The sequence below is a fragment of the Neomonachus schauinslandi genome, chromosome 6, assembly GCF_002201575.2.
Source record: "Neomonachus schauinslandi chromosome 6, ASM220157v2, whole genome shotgun sequence".
Lineage (NCBI taxonomy): Eukaryota > Metazoa > Chordata > Mammalia > Carnivora > Phocidae > Neomonachus > Neomonachus schauinslandi.
Window position 1 is genome coordinate 898,319 of NC_058408.1, and position 24,216 is coordinate 922,534.

At 54.9% G+C, this 24,216-nt stretch overlaps 1 protein-coding gene across 1 annotated transcript in view; it reads right to left on the minus strand.

Annotated features, from left to right (window-relative positions):
• KCNN3 (potassium calcium-activated channel subfamily N member 3) overlaps positions 1-24,216 on the minus strand; it is a 132,704-nt gene that overhangs the window by 41,471 nt on the left and 67,017 nt on the right. Inside the window, exon 3 of the mRNA XM_021682010.1 lies at positions 9,658-10,076. Coding sequence (XP_021537685.1) covers positions 9,658-10,076 — 419 coding nt within the window. The remainder of the gene's footprint in view (positions 1-9,657; positions 10,077-24,216) is intronic.

The following is a 24,216-nucleotide window of genomic DNA, read 5'->3' on the forward strand; positions in this document are numbered from 1 at the left end:
GTCCACACTGGCGGGCCTCTGAGTCCCGCCGGCCCCCAGCCCGTGCTGAGGAGCCCCTGGGGCCGAGCGTCGGGTCACAGCTCACCTGCAGACTCCACCTGCCCGAACACCGGCTCTAGGTCCCCCCAGGAACGTCCCCGGCCACGGAGGGGCTGTAAGCGCCACACCCCACCCCGGGAAAGAGGACTCGCCGGTTCACGGAGGCCGCCCTGCCCACTGAGGCCGCTGGCTGTCAGGCGGGAAGGGAGCCTTCGGAAGGAACTTCACTCTCTTCTGAGAAAAATTGTATGTAAACCCGAGCCATGCAAGCTTACTTTCCAAGCTCTGTTGACATAAAACATGAGTTCCTGTGCAAGATGAAGAGGGGTTTTGTGGAGGGAGAAAAAAGCCACTGCTACCTCTTTCCATTAAAAAAAGAGACAAAAGCACATAAAGTCATGCGTTTTCATTGCAGAAAATACAATGGAATGTAATGGGGAAATCACCCATAACATCCCACAGAGAAAACGCAATGTTTCCAAGCATTTTCTATGCATCTGGTATCGATTTTATTTATTTTTTTTAAAGATTTTATATATTTATTTGACAGAGACAGCGAGAGAGAGAGAGAGAGAGAGAGAGAGAGTAGGGGGAGTGGGAGAGGGAGAAGCTGGCTTCCCACCAAGCAGGGAGCCCGATGTGGGGCTCGATCCCAGGACCCTGGGATCATGACCTGAGCCGAAGGCAGGCGCTTAACGACTGAGCCACCCAGGCACCCCTGGTATCGATTTTAAATTGGCAACACCCTATATAATACTATTTTTGTCCTCCTTTTTCAAATACTATACCATGACTATTTTCCTGCCTATGGGCTTCAAAAGGCTGATTTTGACATTGTTGCCTAATTGCGCATAGGATGGATGTGCTATTATTTGATTAACTGCTCAAATCCCGGGCCATTTATGTGGTTTCTGATTCTCCACTATTGGGGAGGGCAGCATACTGAAGAATCCTGACGTCAATCGATTATCCCATTACAACAGCGTCCTGGAAGGAATTACTGGTTGAAGTTGCAAACTCGTGAAGGCCCCCAAGACCTGCTGTCTGACTGTCTTCCCCAGACGGCTTCTCCTTGTGCCCTCCTGTGGAGGGACGACCCACCCCCGCCAGCAAGAACAGCTTTCTCCAGCATGCATCACCCTCATTCACATCTGTGTCAATTCCAGAGGAGAAGCCGTCACTCTCCATGTAGTCTTCATCTGTGGTTCCGTGACTGGTGAAGCTGGACGTCTGTGTTTCTTCCAACGTGGTGTTCCAGTGTTATGTTTAGCCTTTTTTTTTTTTTTTTTAACTGAGTTGAATTTCTCTGATTGGCTTTTGAGACTGCTTTGCACAACAGGGATATTTACTTCTTGTCATGTTTGCTGCAAATATTTTCCCTAGTATAACATTCGCTTTTAAAATAAGTGTGTATTTTTTGGAGGACAGAAATCTAAAATTTTACCTATGATGTAAGCAGATACAACAGTCTCCTTCATGTGTCTTCTGAGATTTTACATTCTTCCCATCGCAGGATTGATGAAATGTTCACTTTGTTTTCTGGAGCTTGCTCATGGCTTCTTCTTTCACATCTGACTCTTTAATCCACCTGGAATTTTGTTGGTAGCTGGTGAGAGGCAGGCTCTGATCTGATTTTTCATCCAGGTATCTAATCTCCAATCTCCCTGTTAACATTTACTGGAGAACCTATGGCTTCCTAATTGGTTTTCCTTCTCATCACTGGGTTCTTACAAACTAGGGCTTATTTTGGGGTTTTCCATTAGGTTTCATTGATCTCTCATTACTGATTTTTCAGTAATGCCGCAGGGACTTAATTACTTTAGTTTTAGAATACATTTTTTTTCAAGATTTTTTTTTTTTTATTTGACAGAGAGAGACCTAGCAAGAGAGGGAACAAAAGCAGGGGGAGTGGGAGAGGGAGAAGCAGGCTTCCCACCGAGCAGGGAGCCCGATGTGGGGCTCGATCCCAGGACCCTGGGACCATGACCTGAGCTGAAGGCAGACGCTTAACGACTGAGCCACCCAGGCTCCCTAGTTTTATAATACAAAACTATCCAGCAAAGTCCCCCTCAATGGTCTTCTCTTTCAAAACAAGTGAAACTACTCTAATTTATTTATTAAAACATCCTCAGAATCTGTACTTACTCCCCCATAAAATTCCTAATTTTGTGTTTTCTAGCATTATCTTGATTAAATTTATTAGAAGCTGATATCATTTGGATGTATGAATTCTGTCTTTCACTTTATTAACTCCTGTCTTATAATTTGTTCTCCCGAGGTTTTGTTCTCCTAGTGAATTTCCATTTATTCTATTTATTTTCATGCTTCATTTTTTTAAGTAAAAAACTTTGAGGATATTTTCCTGGGCATACAACTTTGGTCACACTGTGAGTTTGGATACACAGAGTCATCGCTGTAATTTTTTAAATAGTCTTTAACGGTGGTTTTGAACAATTCTTTCTTGGCCAAGTTGTAGCAGAGGAGACTGCTTTAAAAGTTCCCCTAAAGTTTTCTTTTAATTGAATTTTTATGGCCTCATGGTTAGAAAATATGTCTGAAGGTTTTTTCTGGTATTTTGAAACGTGTGGCCAAGAAGTTGATCGATTTTTTGTAAATGTTCCATGAATGCTTAAAAAGAAGATGTATTATTTGTTTATGGGCTACAAAGTTCAATATTTTTCAATTATTAAAATAGTTAATAATTCAGGTCTCAATCTCCTTGTTTATTTTTGCACAAAAGTTCACAGTTTACTGTGTATGGTACTTTTATCCATATTAAATGGCCCTTCTAGACCATTCAATGTTTTTTGCTTTGAATTCAAGTTGGTTTAAAATGAGGACTTCTATTCAATTGCCCTTTGGTTTGTACTTCCCTAATAAATCTGTTATTCATTTATTTTTCAAGGTCTTTCCGCTTTAGGAACCTCTTCTGTAAACAGCATGAAATCAAATTTTGCTTTTAAATCCCATCCTAAGAGACATTGCCTTCTAACAGGGGAGGGAAACTTAATTATGTTGACTGTTATAAATTGTAAGTTTGTTTTTTCTCATCTGTGTTTTTCAATTCTTCCTACTTCTTTTGTCTTTCTGTCTCTGCCGTTGTGTGTGTGTCTCCCCCAGGGATGTGGAGAGTGCGTGTTCTCAAGGTAGTGAAAAGTGGGGCTCGCGGCAGGGTTCTGGGGTCTCGGGTCTGCTGCTCCCCAGCTCTGGGGCTTGGCATGCCGCTTTAACCTCTCCCTGCCTCAGCTTCCCCCCGGGGTGGGTGTGGAGATCGCAGCAGCCCCCACCCCTCACGGAGCTGGGGTGCAGGTTAAGTGAAATAATACTTGGCTGATGCTGTTGCTATCCCTATTGTCACACTTCAAAAATTCTACCTGAGGTTACCTTTAGGTTTAAAAAATGATTTAAACTATATTTCTCTAATTATTAAAATTGGATGATAGGGCTTTTAACATTCTCTTCTACCTAAGATGATGATTTTAGCATGCTTTTACTAACCCTTCTTAGCCTTCTCTCAACCTTTTAATCTGGCAGTTTGCAACTCTCTAATTGTCATGGAATCTTTTATCACACATCTATTCTTTCCAGAACCCACTTTTTGTTTGACGTCAGAGTTTGGTTTTGCAGTCATGGTCAAATGTACCTGGATTTCACTTTTACCTGGCTTCAGTGCTGCCCACCTGTCTTTCTTTCACACCATTGCATTAAGACCTTAATTGTGATTCATTCCCCAAAACGTGCAGCTTGTTTACCTCCTGAGCCCACAAAACTCCAAGGATGACTTTTGTTCTCGTTTCCCACAGGAATGACGCTAATGTCTGCAATTTAGGGTTCCTGAGGAAGTTCTGTTCTGTGCTGCCCGGGTGTCCTAGGATTGCTTAACCTTTAGATTCAGTAAATTTTTCAGAAAAAGAGTCTATTAGGATATGTCTAGGTATGGCTTTGCATCCCTGTTATGACTGAGAACAGCTGTTTCCATCTGCCTAATCTGAACCTCCCCACCACCCCTGGGCTGCCAGTTCTAGAAAAGTTTTCTTGGTGTATGTCTTTGATTATGCTGTTATCCAGATTATCCTGGTTTCTTCCTCCAAAATAGCTCTAGTTCTCAGGCTTACCCTTGATTCTGGAGCCTCTAGTTCTGACCTATCATCCACCTCTCATCTCTATGTTCTGTTCCACATTCTGAAAGAACTTCTAAGTGCGTCCTCCACATTCCATGTTTTAAAAATTCAGTACCTGCAATGTGAGTCTTCTTTGTGCTAAAATAGTTTTTGTTTTCTGGCACTCTGTGCTTCTGTGAAGCAAACATGGTTCCCTTTCATGTCTGCTGCCTTGTCCCCAGGGCAGAAATCACAGCCTCCTGCACTGTTAGGGAGCCTAAGAGCCTTCTTGGGCTGCTCTCCCCGCCCCATGGCTCTCGTGATGAAACATTCTCCTGCATCTACAATTACTCTCCTCTTTCTTAATTAGCCGGTCTGGTTCCAGGGCCTCGGGGAGGATCTCCCCCCCCCCCACCCCCCCGACCCCACGCTCTGCCGGAAACACACTGTGCCATTAGGGGGATCTGCCCAGACCCGCACTCCTTGGGCTCCCCCCTGCCCCCAGGGCTACTGACTTCTTCCTTCAGCTAGAGGGCAGGCTTCGTCCAATGTGGCGGGTACTTTCTCGTCCTCACTCACTAGTCGTCGGATACCCCAAAGCAGTGGTTTGCAAGCTTCTGAAACCAGGCACTCCTATTAGTACCAAGATTTTGAGCGTGTACCCTCCTCTGCTCTATGTGTATTTATTACTAGTTGCACACATGTATTACTATCTACTTGCTTATTAAATACTTAAAAGCTTCAGTTTTGTAGGAGTGCCTGCATGGCTCAGTTGGTTGAGCATCTGACTCTTGATTTTGGCTCAGGTCATGATCTCAGGGTCGTGAGATTGCCCCTCATCGAGCCCCTCCTTTGGCTCCAGGCTCAGTGGGGAATCTGCTTGTCTCCGCCCTCCCTCTGCCCTTACCCCTGCTCACACACACATGCTCTCTCAAATAAATAAATAAATACACCCTTTTCTGGATTGAAATCTTAAGTTCTATAATAACAGTAACTATGACTAGAAGCCCTGATCGCGTCTTCCCATCGCCCCAGCAGGGCTCGGGGCGCACTCCACACCAGCCGTTGTGCCTCCACCCAGAGGGACCCACGAGAAACCACAGTCCTGCTCTCAGCTCTGCCGGGCCCATGAGGACTCGGCCTGGGGGCTTGTGTCAACCCCACGCCGTGGGTCCCGCTTTGTGTCCCTGCTCGGTTCTCGGAGCTGAGGTCCCCTGCCAGAGGCGGTAGGAGTTTGTGGGAAGGACATGCGGAGGAGGGGGCTCTTCTCACTTCCTGGCTTCTGGCTGGTGCCGCCCGGACATGGGCAGTGGGGGTGGAGGAAGGAAACCTCTCTTGATCTCTTGCAATGGGAAGGGTGGCTCCGAACAAGAGAAAGAAGGGGCCCGTAGCTGTTTTCCTTCAGTTCCGGGGGCAGGGCCTCCAGAATCCGGTTTCCCATGAAAATACGAATATGTAGAAATAGATGAAAACTCACACCGTCACCACCGAAGACCTGTTGACAGGCTGGCTGTGTGCAGAGCTTGGAGCCTCAGGAGGGAAAGCCCAAAGGGATTCCGTTCAAGAGGCTGGAGGTGGTTTACAAAACCTGGCTTGGGCTCACAAGACAGTTTGCTGTATCTGTGTTCTGCGAGGCCTTTGTGCCTCCCGCGGGGAGGTAAACATTCCCGGGAGCTGGCCTCTGCGGAGGGCGGCCAGGAAAGCCCATTTCTCCAGCCTGCGGCCCGAACACAGGGCTCTCCACAGCCCACTCGCACGACACGGTGTTTAATGAGGAGCTTCCTCCGATGGGCTCTGGGCGGCCGTGGGAGGCGGGCACGCGGCCAGGAGAATCCCAGAGAACGCGGAGGCCCACAACTGTCAGGCCCACAGCCGGTGATGTAAGGCCGCTCTGGGGTGTCCAAGGAAAACAAGTCTGTGTTGTCAGGGCCGTCCTGGCAACCGGGAGCTGCCCCCCCAGAGCAGACAGTGCTGTGTGATTGCTAGCCCCTTCTTCCTCAGAAGGGGGAAACGTGAAAAACCTTTACTGTCACATAAAAGCCAACCGAAGATATGAGAAATGCCTTTTACAATGCGTCTCACTGAAGAGGGGTCTCCATAGCAACTTCAGAAGTGTGTGTATACAACCAGATAAGGCCAGGCTGATGAAAGGCGCCCGGAATGTGGACAAGCTCCGCTCTGGGCATCAGCAGGCAGGAGTATTCTAGAACCTGTCACGTTCCCTCTCTGCCGACTGAGGTGCCAGACTCATCCTCCGGTCAGCTGAGCCACATCAAGGCCATCTTGCCTGGCCTGCTGCTGCTGTCCGCCAGCACGACCCCGTGTCCAGTTTCCATCCAGTCTGTGCTTGAATGGCTCCCATGTCAAGGGCTCTTCCCGCCTTCCCTAGTGCTGGGCGCTGGGAAAGGACAGTGATCATCTACGCTGGATTCTGAAAGAAACTGCTTGGTCACTGAAAGAGCAGTGCTTCCCTGAGCAGCAGAAAACATGCTTATTTATACGTGTTTTCACAGCTCCGAAGGCCAGGCTCCTGAGAAAGAGTCTCACACGGGAGCTTTATTGGGGCAGTTCTCAGCATCAACCCCTGGGGGGAGCGGCGGGTAGGGCGGAGAGGAAGATGAAGGGCCAGGCAGTCAGAGGGCCCCTGGAGCTGGGAAGGCCCTGTGGGGACCATCCTGCAGGAGGCGAGGGGCCTGAGCCTTGACGCTCCTACACTGACAGGTCCTGGATGCTCGTGGCCCCGGGGCAGGGCCCTTGACCTGGCTGAGGCCACTCCCTTCAGCCTGGGCAGTTCTGGGGAGCGGCTCCGCGGCCACCAGCAGCCCCAGCTGCGGGAAGGCGAGCGGTCCAGAGTGGGCTTGCAGGTGGCGCACGGTGGCTGTGTGTGAATTTACCATGAAGTCAGCGCCGAGGACAGTGATCAAGGTCAAGGGCACAGACAGCAGGGCCCTGGGATCTAAGTGCCAGCCTGAGCGGCCCTGAGACTCTCGGGCTGGGAGCCCCCAGGACAGTCCAGGCCACAGCGTCCTTGTGAGTTCGAGCATCAGCACGGGGTGGGGGGGGGGGGGGGGGGGGGGGGGGGGTGCGGGCGGGAGGACGACACACATGCACCAAGTTCACACTCTGCCTCCGCACTTCCTAGCCCTGCGACTCAGGCCGCTGCTTGCTGTCCACTCCCACAGCTCCGGCGTGGGGACGGTTGCAGCGCCTCCACCACAGGCCTATGGAAGGCAACAGAGGGGACCCGCAGAAGCATGTCGCAGGACTGGCGGGCGAGCCGGGGAACACAGGCGTCACCATGACACACACCGAGGCTGTGATGTCCTCGGGTTCCATCTGGACAGAAGCTGTTTGGTCGAAGGGCTTTCCACGGGAGCGGGGGGACAGGCACGAGGCCTGGGACTGGCTCGTTGTTTCTCTATGCCTTTCGTGGGACTGCGGCCCTGTCAGCCCTGCCGCGGGCTGTGGGGGGCCAGCCGACCCAGCCTCAGCTCAGAAGCCTTGGCGGGCCCTTCAACGCCAAATAAAAGGCAACAGAGTACTTTGCAAACTATACACTCGGAAGCATGCTTATTTTCAGGTAAAAAATAGTCACCACCTTGTGGCAGGTTGAATAAACAATGAAACTCACTTGCAGATACTTCGCTCCGCGTTCAGCACAAGTGTTTGTCTGAACCATGGCGTGAGCACACACGCCAAGCGGGGTTGATGTGAGGACGCGGAAGGTTTCAGACACCGGAAAGGGCTTTGCAAATTCAATCACAGTGGTTGGAAGACTCGGCTCCGATCGATTAGGAAGGGGAACAGGAAGGCAGGGGCCTACCTGTGGTAGGAACTGGCTGGCTCTCATTCTACAAAGCAGCCACAGAACTCCCAAGAGTTACCAGAAGCTCTCCATTAAGACGGTTGATTTCCACTAGCATTGTGCTGCGGTGGGCAGGCCCGCACGCTGCCTCGTTCCTCTCCAACAACAAACCCTGGAAAGTAGGGATTACGACCCCAGCTTGCAGGTGACAGAACCGAGGCCCAGAGAGGTACAGTGGCCGGCGCGATGTTGCTCAGCCCGGAGTATGTCAAGGGATTTAGGGCTGGAACCCAAGCACCAGCTTTCCTGACTGCAGAGAGAGTGTCTGCTCCCCGGGAAACTCTCACGAAGTGTCCCCCCCCAGCAGATGCTATGGTGCCAGCCGCCACAAGGCAGGGTTCCGAGGAGGTGGGCATCACGTGTCCCTGGGGCTTTGCCCACAAGAAATGTCTCCCCACCTGGCACTGGCTCGCAGGGACTGACACTGTCATGCTTAGGGGCCTTTGCGGCTGCAGAAGAAAGCCCTCTTGGTCTGACTGTGTGTCTGCTGGCCAAATATCCGCAAACAGAACATCTCCAAATAGGGGGGAGGTCTGGCTCGACGTACCCACGTGAGACATTTTTAGCTAACTCTCCTCCACCCTTGTGTCTCTCGCTTTGTCTCTGCTGGGACAGCGGTGCCTGGAAGATTGGCGACACAGCTATCAGCAAATTGAGGGGGACTGCCAGGTCCGTGCAAACTGCCCAGGGTGCTTGCCCGGGCCTCCCCACATCTCAAGTGAACTTCTCTTCCTTCCTTCTCAAGAGATCCTCATTTTAAAACAAGGACACTGAGGCCCAGAGAGGTTAAGTGACTTGCCGGAGGCCTCACAGCAACTTAGGGAGAGAATCCAGCTTTCTAACAGAAGTGTTCAGACTCCACATGGGAAATCAGATTAAAATGAATATCCAGGGCTAGCTGGAAAGGGACAGGAGTCCTCAAGGGCAGCTTGGGGGTGAAGGTGGAGGAAGGTGGCCTTATGCAGCCCTTGAGCCTCAGGGAGGGCCTGTCAGAGGGGCCGGCGCTCTGCGTTACAGGTGGCTCTGTATGAGGCCACATCCTCCTGCCTGCCCAGCACCAGCTCCTGAAATTGTGTTTCCCAAAGTCTGTTCCTGCCATACCGTGCTTCTCAAAAGTTTAGGTGCATGCAAATCATCAGGTGAACCTGTCAACATGCAAATTCTACTTAGTAGCTCTGGGATGACGCCTGAGGTTCCACATACTACCAAGTTCCCAGCGATGCTGATGCTGCTAGTGTGTGGACCACACGGTGGGTAGCGAGGCATCAACAGTGTACAATGAAAAGGGTTTTGGGGTGAATACTTTTGAGAATATCTGGACTAAACAAAATTAAACCAGTTTCCTCACTGCAGGACTTCCCAACACCTTGAAAATGCCAGCGAGCGTCGTTAACGTCCCAGAGGGAGCGCTAATACAGAACTGCAAAGCGCTGTGCGTGAGCAAGGGCGAGGGAAGAAGGCCCAGAACGCGGGTGCACGCCGGTTTACGCAGGAAACGGAACGCGTCGTGCACGCGGCTCCCCGCTCACCTGGCCCGCTGGGCCCCTCCCGGCTCCTCCCCCAGGCGCACCTGCCGGCCGCCAGCCTCCGGGACGCACGTGCGCCCCGCCCCCGCCCCCCACCGCCGGGAGCGCCCGCGCCGCGCAGGCCTACCTTTCGCAGACGCGCACGGTCCAGGCGGCAATGATCCACAGCGAGATGCTGAACACCAGCAGCACGGTGCCCGGGCAGATGGTCATGAGGGTCTTCATGACGAAGCGGGTGTTGAAGTTGATCTTGTTGAGCGCGCCGATGCTGCGGGACGAGGCGTCGGTGAAGAGCTTGCTGTGTAGCAGCATGACGCGCGCGATCAAGTACAAGCGCAGGAACATGGGGATGGACAGGATGATGTCCACGTCGGCCTCCGCCCGCGACGGCGTGTACGAGAAGGCCAGGCGGGCCGTCCAGAAGAACTTGTACTCGCCGGGGATGGGGTGGATGGCGCACACCAGCATCTCCAGGCTGATGTGCAGGATGCGCTCGTAGGTCATGGCGATCCGCCAGTCGTCCGCGCCGTTGTCGATCACGAAGAGCTGGCGGGAGCAGAGAGCCCGTTAGAGCGGCCGGGGCTCACCTCGGGGCCCCCAGGGGAGGCCTGGCCTGTGCGCTCGGGGCCCTGCTGGCCTCTCCAGACTGCTTCCCGGGCCCCCTTCCTGCCTGAAGGTGCCCCGAGCTGACTGTCCCACGAGCAGGAGGAGGAGCCGCCGGTCCTGCTAAAACCGGCCCTGCGCCCCTGTGGGGCCCTGGCGGGGGGTGTGGAGGTGAACAGCGGTGCTCCCCACCCGAGCGACCCCGGGGGCTGCGCAGCTTCTCTCCCCCTGCGGAGAAGGGGTCCGTGTGCCCAGCCGCACACAAGGCAGCAGAGTGTCCACGGTGGGGGTCCTGGGTCAGGATCCCGACCCCAAGGCGAACCAGCTCTGTGATCGGGGTACGTTAGCAAACCTCTGTGTACCTCACGCTACCCCCGCCGCCGGCCGGCTCCGTGAGGCTGCTCTGGGTCTGTTGCACGGGGGTCAGAAGCCCGCCTGGCTGCCAGGAAGCCCTCGTTGTGATTACCGTTAGCACCACGGGTGGCCGGGCTCAGGGCCGCCTGGCGGCACTCGCCCTCCTTGCCTCTGAGACCCCTGCGGCCACACCATGAGGGTGAGCACCTGCTGTGTGGCTGGCCCTGGCTGCTGCTGGGGCCCACAGGGGGGCCAGGCCTCGTCCTCAAGGAGGTCCCACCTGAGGAGTCGAGGCTGAACAAAGCAGCTCTGAGCTATTTCACAAGGGGAACTAGGAGGCACTGTGGGTCCAATGGGGCCCAGTGGCTCTCATGAGGAAGGTGTGATCCCTAGCCAGGAGAAGGTACCCAGCCCCGCACCCAGCCAGGACTCCCCTCCCGCCGTCCCCAGTGCAGCGGAGCCAGGGGCGGGGGGTGGTCCAGACACAGCCTTCCACCATCTGCAGACACAGAAAAGCCCTAAATGGCTGCTCGGTGGGTCCCCTCTGCTCCTAACTGCCACCGACAGGCCAAGCCATGGCAACGTGACTGCTGGCCAGACTCTTCAAATAGGAAACGAAAACCGTGCACCCTATAATAAAGAAGTGCATCGGGTTACTATAGTAACCGGGTTCGCTGTGGGCAGGAACCCAAGCGACGATGCCGAGGCACAGACCTCTCTGAGTCCCCCGCGGGGAGGGAGACTGTGTGCTCTCCATGTTACAGGAGACGGCACATCACGGGCGCAGCCTGGCAGGAAGGTGCTCCTGGTGTGGGAGGAGGGGGTGGGGGCAGTGAGCAGAGGTGGGTGAGCCCCATGGGCGTCGCCACATCCAGGTATTAGCTGTGTGCCCTTTGGCGGGTCACACGCTGCTCTGAGCCAGTTTCCACCTCTCTGCCAGCGAACTCTTCATCTTGAGCCTGCCCATCTCACGGGATTAGCGTTGGGGTCCAGAAATACGGATAGTACGCGGAAGTGTGCTTTACCAACCACTCTAACAGTGGCCTGGGGCACTCATAAACAGGGTGTCCGTGGGGCGTGGGGGGGCTGGGGCTCCAGGGCAGGCCCTTGTGTCCCAGGAGACTCCACTGCTGTCCCACATGAGGACCCCCTAATGCCCACCGGAGCCACAGGGCAGCCCCGCGGCTCTCGCCTTGGGCAGCCCCCCACCCACCGCGTCCTCGCTCAGCTTCCTGCTTCCTGCGCGTCCCTCACACGCTGCAGATCTCGGTGCGTACTTTGCTTCTTGTCTGTCTGTCCCCCGGAATGCTAGAACCACTTGGGGAGTTTGTTGAAAATACCCGTACCTGGGCCCACGCAGACCAAGCCGATCGGAATCCCTGCGGCTGAGGCGCCAGCATTGGGATGTTTCTTCAAGCTCCCCAGCGGACTCTAAAGTGTCTCCGGACTGGGAGCCCCCAGCACCGCCGGCCTCCTGAGCGACAGGGGCCGTGTCCTCCCTGCTGCCTGTGGCGCCTCCGGGACCCGGCCCGGCCCACACGCGGAGCTAGTGCTGGTGAGTGCGGGTTTAGCGAATGGCACGGCTGCTTACTGTGGGAGACCCCTGGCTGAGCGCCCTCTTGGGCTCAGTCTCCTCCTCTGAGGAGTGAGGGGCAGGTCAGACGGTCCCCAAGTTGCCGTCTCCTCTGAAGACCCTCTGGCTTGGCGCCTCCCACTTCCTGTGTGTTGGCGCATGAGCTCTCCAGCGCCAGGACCGACCCCTGGCGCGTCTCCTCTCTCCAGCGCCTGGGAGGGTAGCTGGCGCGCAGTGGGCAGGCTCTGGCACTTTGGCGGCTAGAGGGCTGTGTAGCTGGATGACTGTGTCATGTGAAAAAGAGGACAGATGGCCAGAGCCCCTTGCCGACCACCCAGGAATGGGGATTCCTGTGGAAAACTCATTCCTAAGCCTGTGACCAACGAAGTACCTAACGGTTCACCTTAGCCACCGTTCCCAGGGGCTGGTCCAATCTGGAATAAATAAACAAAGCCTTAGAAAGTTCTGGAGGGCGCCTGAGTGGCTCAGTCGGTTAAGCATCTGCCTTCGGCTCAGGTCATGATCCCAGGGTTCTGGGATCGAGCCCCGCATCGGGCTCCCTGCTCGGCGGAGAGCCTGCTTCTCCCTCTCCCTCTGTCTGCCATTCTGCCTACTTGTGCTCTCTCTCTATCTCTGTTAAATAAATAAATAAAAATCTTTAAAAAAGAAAGTTCTGGAGCTGCTCTGGAACCGGGACCTCAAGCAGCGCTGGGCCAGAGGGGTGAGGGGAAGGGGGAAGCAAGTCCAGCCAAGGACCGTCCTCCCCTGTGGTGTGGTCCCAGCCATGCAGCCCCGGCTCTGGAGCAGCCCGTTTGAGGATGGTGTAAGCACCCCAACGGGATGTGGGGGCCTGGCCTGGGGCACGGGGCACCAGGGAGCCCTCAAGAGCTCGGCTCTGGGCAGTCACGGAGCAGACGCCTCGGAGGCCCGGGCTGACCAGTGAGTTTCCTCCTACCGCGGCCCCTCAAACGCTGGCTTGCCCACGTGGGGAAGGCACATCCCATTGTCCCCGTTGCTGGGAATTTCCGCCTCCTAAGCCTACAAGAGTGATCTCAGCCATTTGGGTCTGGCCAGCCTGAAGGAGCAGGGCCCAGTGGCCTCTCCTGCCTCGGACAGGGCCCTGACCTGAGCTGACTCCACACCTGGTCCTTCTGCCACTCGGCTGGCGGTTCTGAGAACCTGGAGGATTCTCAGCCTGTGAGCATCACCCTGGGAGCTTCAGGAGGGAGATTTAATGTGACAGAACGATCCCACACTTCCCTTCACGGAGCTTGTAATTAGAGAGAAGGGAGAACCAAGTCAACTCAGCTCAACTCCATTCAACAGAATGGTTGTTAAGAACCGACTACTGATGCTCCTCGACTTCCAGCGGGGTCCCTGACCACCGACCATGGCCGCTTAGCCTGGCCGACCCCAGCCAAGCTCACAGCACTGGTGCTGTGCCTTGCGTCACGTCTGAATGCCACGCTGGAAGTGACAAGCCGATGGCTGTGCGGGGACAGAGTGACCGTCGGCTGTCCGGCTGGCCCCCAGCCGCCGCCCGCACCTTGAGGGAGGACCATGTCACGCGTCCCCAGCCCAGGAAAGGACCCATAGACCGAGTGCACATCACCGTCACGGCATCATCAAGTCAAAAACTCGGGGCCCATGTGCAGCCCTGGAGGTTTGCTAAGGAAGTAACTCTTCCGTGCTAGCCCCCGCAGGGGAAGCAACGATGCAGGGGACGGATGTGCCCACGAGCCAGACTGTGGCGGTCATTCCACAGTGCAGACTTGGAATGTACCCAGTTGTATTTGTCAATTATTCCTCGATAAGAAGGAACCAAGCAGGTGAGGACACGGCAGGGACATAAATACGAATCCGACCCATATCCAGGAATCAGCCTGTGGCCTCCGGTAGCTCTAGCATGAAAGGCAGGGTGAGGGCGCGTCCGGGAAGCTTCTGGGGCGAGGCAGGGCCTGGGAGGCCTGTCCCACACACATGTGTGGCTGCTTGTGCAAGTGAACCCCCCACCCTGTTTGCTCGCTTCTTCACACAGCGCTTTGCCTCTCCTCCCAGCGTGAGGTGCCGTCCGTCTCTCAGCCCCTGGACTCTGAACTCGGCCATGTGCCTTGCTTTGGCCAGTGGGGCGTAGCAGGGGTCGGGAAGGGTCCGCGCCGCGGGGCCTGCGCTGGACACCCTGTCTTCCCTGCCACCCCGCCTGCAGGCAGCACTGGCTGCATGGCCCCAGGGAAGACCAGGCCAGACTGCCGACCCACACAATCACGAGGGAACGAGGCTTGTTTCAAGACATTAATTTGGGGCGTGCCTTCGTATGCAACAAAAGTAACACATAACAAACCTCGCTCACGCACTACGGAACCCGCGTGTCAGGAGAGCCGGGTCCTTTGCCTGCTGCGCCCCACATTCTCCTGCTGCTCCTGCATGGCTCCCCAGTCCAGCCGGGTCAGTCTGGCTCCGTAACTGCGCGACCATCTGGGGAGGGACCAGGACAAGGGCACGCCAGCTTCCCCAGCCTGGGGACACCTCATTTCATAGATCTGAGAATAACTCGATGCCTTTAAAAAGCGAGTTTGCGGGCACCTGGGTGGCTCAGTCGTTAAGCGGCTGCCTTCGGCTCAGGTCATGATCCCGGGGTCCTGGGATCGAGCCCCACATCGGGCTCCCTGCTCTGCGGGAAGCCTGCTTCTCCTTCTCCCTCTGCCTCTCTCCCTGCTCATGCTCTCTCTCTCTGTCTCTGTGTCTCAAATGAATAAATAAAAAATCTTTTAAAAAAAATAAATAAATAAAAATAAAATATATATACAGTGAGGGGCGCCTGGGTGGCTCAGTCATTAAGCGTCTGCCTTTGGCTCAGGTCATGATCCCAGGGTCCTGGGATCGAGCCCCACATCGGGCTCCCTGCTCGGCGAGAGGCCTGCTTCTCCCTCTCCCACTCCCCCTGCTTGTGTTCCACTCTATCTCTCTCTCTGTCAAATAAATAAAGTAGAATCTTTGAAAAAAAAAAAAAGCGAGTTTGCAAGCAGTTTGCTTATTTTGCACACTAAGTGCTCCTCACATGTGAGGAGGTCAGCCGGTAGACAGAATCAAAGAACAAAGGCTAAACAGAATTTGTCGGGTGTGGCGGGGGCAAACTGCAGGGAGTTTGGGAGCCGTGAGTCTTGCTGGCAAATTCGGGGGGTAAATTGATTTAGCTGGCAACAAGCAAAGAGGTCAGTGTGAGCATTCTTTCATTGAACAGCCAATTAGAGGTATAAAAAAAGCCCCAAATTCCCTTATTTATGAATTCTCCAGAAACCCTCGCATTGGAGCTGAGGCGCATGGTGCGGAGCGCGGGTCCTTCCGCCCGGGCCTGGCCTCAGTCAGACCAGCCTGCGCCGCTCCCAGAACGAGCACCCAGGGGCCCTCTGGTCCCCTCAGGACAGGTGCACGCGTGCACGGCACCTCGAGCCCACGCGGGGGGCGAGGCTGGGACAGGTGGGTAGGGGCCCACCCTGGAGCCTCCCCAGTCACCCCGAGAGCAGAGCGCCTACCTTTCTCTTGGAGGCACACAGGAAATCAGCCTTTTTTTTTTTTCCCCCTTTTAGGCAAAATAAGTTTGGAGTTGATTCATTGGATTCGCCAGCTTCCCTGTTCTATTTTGAAAGCCTGAGGTCTTCCGGGTTCTTTATATAAGCAACATCTTTTATCAGAATGTTCTCAGCTGTTAGGGGCGATCCTGCTTAGACATTTTCTGACTAACCTGAAAAACTTCAATTCTCATGCAACTATGAATTTTTTTTAAAATTAAAGGAGAGGAAGTGGAAAAGGCCTCTTGTGTTCTCTACTGTTCTCTCTCTGTGAGAGAAAAACTCCAGAGAAAATTTTCATCATTTAAAAAAATATATGCAGAAAAAAAGTGAAAGAAAAAAATTAAAGATTTTCTTAAAATCCAGTAATTATATATAAAATATATATTTTTTAAACCCTGGGGCATATATTATGCACGTACACCATGCCTATGGGGGTTTCCATGGAAACAACATCACAGGTCCTGTAATACCTAATTAGGTTTCCCCAAGGACAGCGCTGATTGCCAGGGAGGAAATGCCTGTCTGGGTTTGCAGTGATGGTTAACATAAAATTTCCAGGTAGTGAAGGTGCCATGGAGCCCGCTGAAGAAATGGAGGAAGGGGGAAAAGCAGAGGTATACAAAACGTACCTCTGGACGAGGCCAGCAAGTACGTGGGCTGTCGAGGAAGTCTACAATTCCACTGCCACCGAGACTCTCAGTGGGCCGGGGGTGCACCAGCCAACTCTGTGTCTTTCCAAGAAACCCTCCCCATCGGAAAGTGCTGTGCCCTGTGCCCCACGAGGGCTCCCGGCCCAGCAGAGTCTACCCGCGGGCTCCCGTGGCGTGCATGAGAGCCACGGGGACCTCTGAGCCTGAGGTTGGTTTGGGACTGCCGGGGACCAGTGGTGACCATAAACCCTTTCCTGTCCCCAATTCTCGGAGAATGAAAGTCAGTGATGGCGTTTGAGAAAGCAAGTATGTTTCACACACAAAACAAGAATGCTTTGATCCCTGGCCATGACACCGCTGGGGATGAGCACTTTGCCACTGACTGTCCACGTGTGGGCAAGTCCCGGTCCCTCTCTGGTCCTCAGATTCTTCATCTGGAACGTGGGGGGGTGTCTGTTTGTGACTTTCTGTTTTCTCCTAGCTGTGGAACCATTTCTTCTAATGAGACTTTTCACAGAAGCCCAATACAGGGAACAGATAAATTCAGAGCTGTTCCAGTCAAAAGGGTAGAGAAAAGCATTGGGAGGCCAACCGTTCACCAGCCCCTCCAGCCTAGCTCTCCGTGGAGGCCCCATACGCCTCTGACAACATGTCTGCTGGAAAGTCATCGGCAGGACCAGCTGGCCTCGAGTCACAATGAGGCATAAGGCCTCGTGCTGGACATCAAGGTGCTTTGGGTCTAGGTCAAGAAATGCTGATGCTCGGGCATGAAACTTTACCCAGATCAGTCGTTGGTTTGTTCATTCATTCATTCATTCATTCATTTGCTCGACTGTTCATTCAATGTGGGTTGAGTCCCTATTATGTGACAGCCTCCATGCTAAGCTCTAGGGATAGAGCGGGAACGAGGAGACAAGTCCTCTTTCCTTAGGGAGTTCACATTCTAGTGGAGAAAAAATAGATAATAAACAGGTAAACGTTGAACTTCAGGGTGCCATGCCTTGTCAGAGGAGACTAGGACAGGGCAGAGGCGACGAGAGCAACTCAGGGGCAGGAGCTCTGTGCCAGGCAGGCCGCCCAGGCAGCTCCCTGAGGAGCACACCTGGGAAAGGTGAACCTGCAAGGACACGCGTCCCAGGCAGCGACAGCAGGTGCAGAGGCCCCTGGCACGGTGGGGCTGGGAGAGTTTGAGAGAAGAAAGAAAGAAGGCCAACATGGGAAGTAAGCCAGGGCAGCAGCAGATGGGGGCCCAGAAGCCATGGGGGGAGCTGCATCCAGGGGCGGGGAGGCCACCAGCCCACACCCACCAGGGCCACGGACACTTCGTCACCACTCCCTGAAGACGGACTGCCCATGGGTCGAGTCCGTGTCTGTGTTAGTCAGCCCCGGAGGCCGGGGTCCCAGACCAGAGCAGCCTCACGGCCAGGCTCCGGCCAGCGCCCCCTCCCCCACACGTGGCAGAGGCCGAGAGGACACTGCTCTCGCGTGCTCTTCTTCTAAGGCAGTCCTATCCGCTTGGGCCACTCTTAAGACTTCATTTAACCTTAATCACCTCCCGAAGACCCCATCTCCAAATACAGTGATGTGGGTTAGGGCTTCAGCATATGGATTTGGGGCACAGGATGCAGCCCACAGTAATGCTCCTGTGTGTTCACGTTACCCAGAAGCCCAAATGCAGGCTGAGACAGGTGATCCTGCACATGCCGTCTTACCGCAACCTCGCAATCCCCTATAAGGAAGCAATAGCATGCCCACAGAGCAGAGGAAGAAACTAAAGCCCACGGAGTCGAAACCGGTCTCCCAGGGCCCTCCCCTATCACCTGCCAACCTGCCAGGCAGAACCCTCCAGGTTAGGGACCAGCCAGTTTGAGTTCTACTTTGTTTCTCATAAAGAAAGTTCAAGGCCACTTCTTTAAGAAGAGTCTTGCCTGAGCACAGAATCAGTACACAATTACAATAGGCTGGGGTCTGTGGCACTCTGGGAGCCCCACGTGGCGATTAGCAGTCCAGACTGGTCTCCCTTTGTGGAAGACAGGTGCTTTCATTTCCACAAGACACGCTCCCGTCGCCTTCCCTGATCGCACTCAGCCCCTCAGGTGTCTGGATCTGATGGTGGAGCCCCCATCGGGAAGAGACCGTCTTTGTTAGGAGCACCCCCAGCATGTTTGCTAATGAAGAGGATTCCTTTTGGGCACAGCTGGGGTTGTTCGGAGCAGACCTACACTGGGCTTCCATTACCTGCCCCAGAAATGAACAGGAGAGCTGGAGGCTGGGGGGTCAGGAGGAGAGGGTCAGTGGTAGCCAAAGAGCACCCGGGGCCAGAGGGAGGACAGAGCCCACTCATGATGAGTTCAAGGCCATGTCATTGCTTCTGCCACCAGCAACATCATCCCCTGGCCTTGCTCCTGAGCCACAGACAAGGCCTTGATCATGGGGGAGGGGCTGGGGAGGTGGCCAGGGCCCACAGGAGTCCCCAGGAGCAGGACAGGCTGCAGAATTCAGCAGGGGCAGCAGTCTGGTACCAGAGGAGCTGCCAAGAGAGACACGGAAGTCCCCAAGGGTCCCCAGAGACCTTCGGAGAGACACCAGGTACATCCTTGTGTGGGGTGGGAGTTTGTGTCCAATTCTACTTGAAGCAAGAGCAGGGGGCCCATCCTTGGGTTAGAGTGGCCACGGCCTGGTATTGTCCATCTTCACTGCTGTTAGAGCAAATGATGGAAAATGCAAACCAGACCGAGCCACTTTCCTTCCGAGAGAGCCTTTCGGTGGCCTCCCCGGAGTGGTCAGAATCCAATCCAACCTCCCAGTTGTACTTGGCAAAGGGGCTTTCCCCACGTGGCCCAACTGCCACCCTGGCATCTCGTTCCAGCCAACCCGAGTCACTCACGGTCCCAGAACTCGTGTCCCTCTGAGTTCTGTACCAACAGTTCCCTCGTGTCAACGTCCTCCCCAGGGAGCTCCTCTCACCCCTGATCAAGTCTCTCCTTCCACAGGCAGAGTCGGGTGCCCTCCCCGGGATTCCCCCAGCCCCATGCTGCCGCAGCGCCGATCCTCAAATAGCAGCTGGGGAAGGTCTGGAGTGCTAACCCCAACTTCGGGGGACGTGGGGAGGGAGCAGCGGGGTGCTGGCCATCTCCATCACCTGCTACAAAAGAACCACGTACTGCAGCCTCCCTGTGCTCAGGCATTACCTCATTTAGCCCTGAGCAGGGCTCGGGATGGGTGTCATCGTTCCCATTATACAGATGGGGAAACTGAGGCTGCGAGAGATTAAGTAACTTGTTCAAGCCACACAGTTAATAAGGAGCAGATCTAGGCTCCACAGATGGGCAGACAATCCTGAGCGCCGTGTCCCGTCCCAAGCTCTGCGAGGGGTCTTGGTGGGTGGCCCCCAGGGTTTGCCCACGCAGGCCAGGGCAGCCGGTGCCTCTGGCAGGTCAGGGGGTGAGAAGGTTCCTGAGCACCCGCTGCGTCTGGGGTGAGAAGGACTGTTTTCTGTACAGGGAGTTTCTGATAGCTTCCATTTGCTTTTGACGCCGGAACCCATCCTGCCGAGCACTTGCAGAGTGGCAGTGCCCTCACTGGGCCTGCGTACTACTGGGCAGGGGGTCTTCCACCCTGGCTCAGGGGGCATGTTTGCTAAAAACAAAGAAGATTCTGGATCTTTCAGCAGCTGGGGGGAGCTGAGGAACCAGCTCAGGACCAGGTGTTCGTGGTGGGTGGGAGAGTTTCTCCCCAACAGACTGACAAGCCTGTCAGCTCGGGAACTACCGAACCCTCCGCTCAGGGAAGCTGTCCCGTTCAGTGGAAGGGGGTGCTCGGTCCATCCTGGGCCTCACAGCAACCCCCCGTTTACACAGCCCCCCAAGACTGCACAGCGGGTGAGTGATGGAGGCAGGATTCGAATCCAGAGTCCGCACTCTCATCTATTAAGAGAGTTGGCCCCCACCTGAGCCGCTGCCCCAGAGGCCTGCACCTGCTTGTCTGAGCCTGGTCGCCAGGCTCCTGCGGGGCTCCCGGAGGACAGGGGGCCTCGGGGCGGGCAGCACCAGGGCGGCGCACACTGGCTGGCTCGGGAAGCGCGGGCCACCCCGGTGACCGCGCCAGTGGGGGAGATCCTCTGAGAACAGGACAGGTTAAGGTCTTAGAACGATGTCATTGTGACTGTAAAGGAAAACATTTCAATTGTTCGCCATTTCTGTAATTGTCCTGAGGCAAAATCATCTTTTACCATGTATGCACAAGATAAAGAAACCAGAGTATTTAGAGAGAATTGCTAATAACAACTGCTAGTAATTAAAAAGAAGAAGAAGAAGGAAGCCAGCGTGGAAGCAACCTGCACACGCATCAGAGGGACACGGCCAAGTCTCCGAGCCGCCATGTGGAACTCCCTCCCGGCAGCTGGTTTTATTTTTTATTTTTTTTAAAGATTTTATTTATTTATTTGAGAGAGAGAATGAGACAGAGAGAGAGAGCACACGAGAGGGGGGAGGGTCAGAGGGAGGAGGGGCAGAGGGAGAGAGGGAATTTTTTTTTTTTAAGATTTTATTTATTTATTTGAAAGAGAGAGAATGAGAGAGAGAGAGAGCACATGAGAGGGGGGAGGGTCAGAGGGAGAAGCAGACTCCTCGCTGAGCAAGGAGCCCGATGCGGGACTCGATCCCGGGACTCCAGGATCATGACCTGAGCCAAAGGCAGTCGCTCAACCAACTGAGCCACCCAGGTGCCCCCGGCAGCTGGTTTTAAAGACGAAGTGGACCTATGGGTGCCGACTTCGGAAATATTCCTGATCTTTTATTACATAAAAAGTGAGAACTGCCGTGTAGTGGGTACAGTGTGATTCCTCTTTTTTCTAAACAGCAAACAGCAGCGCGCAGAAGCCAAACCTCCCTGTGCCTGTCCGCGCACATGGACGTGCCCAGGAAGGCGGCGCGAGCCCTGGGCCGTCGGGCCCCCGCCGTGGGTGCTGGCGAGCCAGGGACGCAGGCTGAGAACCAGGGAAGCTACTGGCTATTTCCCTGTAACAGCGAGAACACGTTTGTGTGAAAACAAGCTCATACTGCTTTTGTAATCCTGAAAACCCAATAAAGTATTTTTTCTGAAGAACTGTCCCGGGGAAGCTACTCGCTGAGTCCAATGGGGACGTTTCGTGGTCGTTCTTAGAGGGACATGGGTCTCCAGAGCCCTTCCCTCCCTGTTGTCTTCCACTCTTCCACCGAGAGAGCCTTGAGGCCCAGGAGGCTGTGAACAAAGCCCCGCTGGGCTCCCTCCAAAGGCCATCCCCCAAGGCCAATGTCATGGCCGGCCCGTAGCCCTTCTGGCAAGCCACCCGGGAAAGGAATGTCACGCTGCAGGCAGGGAAGGCCACGTTAGTCAGCAGCCCACCCTGCCCACCGGCCCCACGCGGCCAGAGGCCTGGGCTCCTGGGGGAGGACGTGGCCTTCCTCACGATCGGTGCCCACTCCTCACACTGCCCTGGACCCAGACCCCTGGGGCTCCCACTCCGGGTCCCCCAAATAGAGGGCCATGCTCCACACCGCCTCTGGTCCATGGAGCCATGTCCTCCCCATCTTGTAGGCCACCCTTCGGCTATCCAGGACCCTGAATTCCCCGTCTGAGCCTGCTTCTGCGGCCTGCACGCCCCTTGCCCAGCTATGCTCTGGTAGGCAGACCACAGCTGCCTGTGTGTGCGGCTATAAGCCTGAGAGGGGGCCGAGGGGCAGGGGGTAGGGCTGGCGGAGTTCCAGCCTGAGGGCTGAGCTGTTGGGGCTTGGGAGTTTCCACCGAGGCTGGCCCCAGGCCCTGAAGATGGGGGTCTGCCCATAATCCTTTCTGACTGTCTGGGGGTGCGGTGTGTATACTTTTCTAGATTGTTCCCAGGTCAGGCCAACAGGACCCTGCCCCTCCCTCTCAGACGGCCCGACCTACCTCCGCCCACCTGCTGTGGCTGCCCCAGGCTTCCAGACTTGCTCTGAGGGGCTCTGCGGGCACTAGCCATGAAAAGGGGGCCCAGAGGCCCATGTTTGGGAATGCCTCCTGGAGAGTCACTTATTAAAGGTTCTGAGAATCCCTAAGGAAAGGAAACCTGCTCGCCTTTGAGATGCAGTTTCCCACCTGACTCTTGTCTCCGTTCCAAGACAGATGCGCACGTGTGGGGTGCGGGGTGCTCCCTGAAACAGATGCTGGGGGCGCCTTCAGGCACCCATGCCCCTGTGACCAGGACAGCGGGGGACCCCGGCCTCCCTCAGCAGGCGCCGAGGGCACCCCAGAGCCGCCCAGCAGGCCATGGCAGCTCTGGGCACCGGGCTCCATCAGCCAGCCACATGCCCAGGCTTCGTAGGAAATTACGTGACAAACAGTACACAGTCCTCACGAGGTTGCCGGCACGGCTCTCAACGCTCCACAAACCCCAACTCCTGTCATCCCCAAAACAACCTGATGTGTGGGCCCTGTGATTATCGGACTTAAAGATGAGGAGACTGAGGCAGGATGAGTTAGTGACTTGCCCAAGGGCACCCGGGTCTGAGTCCAGGGCAGCCGGGCAGTGGTAGCCGGGACCAAACCCAGGCCGTCTGGCTCCAGAGTCCATGTGTATCAGCTTTCCGTTGCTGCTGTAACAAATTAGCACAAAATCAATGACCCAAAACAACGCAAGGGCTGCTCTGGCAGTTCTGGAGGTCAGAAGTCTGAAATCGGCCTCACTGGACTGAAGCCAAGGCCGTGGGCAGGGCTGGCTCCTGGGGGTGGGGGCGAGCTCCGCGCCCTTTCCTGCCCCTCCCGCCGCGCACTTCCTCTCCTGTCACCGAACCTCCTGGAGTTCTCACACCTCACACTTCCTCTCCGACTCCGTTTCATAAGGACACTTATGGCCACGATTAGGGTCCGCCCGGAAAATCCAGCATTATCTCCCTGTCTCAAGATCCTGAATGGGACCCCATCTGCCAAGTCCCTTTTGCAGCTAAGGTGACATTTGCCGATTTCAGGGACTATGCCTGGACATTTTGGGGCCATTATTCAGCCTGTCACACCGTTCTTCTTACCCTTGTGCTATGGGAGCTTGATTTTCGGAACCATTCTGGGAGGATGTTGTCATTCTACAGATTGAAAGGCTGAATCCCTGAGACGTCAATGAGCTGCCAAGCGTCACCCAGGTGGCAAAAGGCGCAGACAGACAGACGTGGAGGACCAGCTCCTGCACCCCTGTGCCCACTGCTGGAGGGCTCCGGGTGTGCAGTCCGTGGGGGTCTGGGGCAGGTGTTGCTATTGTTACATTCTAGACGAGCCCTCTGGCACCCTAGCCCCCCGAAAACCTGACAAGGACTCTGGATTTGCCCTCCCCACAAGATGCATTGACAGATGCAGATCCTTCCTGGGAGTTCAGAGGCACCAGGTTGAGGATGCTCCATCTTGAAAGCAAAATCTCAAAGAGATATTTGCACCCCTGTGCTCCCCGCAGTTTTGTTCACAATAACCAAAGGTGGAAACAGCAGCCCAGGGGCCTACCATTGATGGATACGTGGATGAGCCAAATGTAGTAGAGACTCACCATGGGATATTGCTCAGCCTTGAGAAGGAAGGAAATTCCACCACGTGCTACAACATGGATGAGCATCGAGGACATTACACTGAGTGAAATGACCAGTCACAATAAAGACAAACACTATATGATGCTATGAGGCACACAGAATCGTCAGACCCGCAGAGACAGAAAGCAGGTGGTGGCCGCCAGGGCTGGGGCAGGAGGAACGGGGAGTTCGTGTTCGATGGGGACGGAGTTTCGGTTTTGCAGGATGAAGCGTTCGGGAGGCGGACGGGGACGGTCGTCGTTCAACAGTGTGAATGTTTAGTACCCCTGAAGTGAGCCCTTAAAATGGGTAAGATGGTAAATGTTAAGTTGTGTATTTTACCACTATTTTATTTTATTTTATTTTATT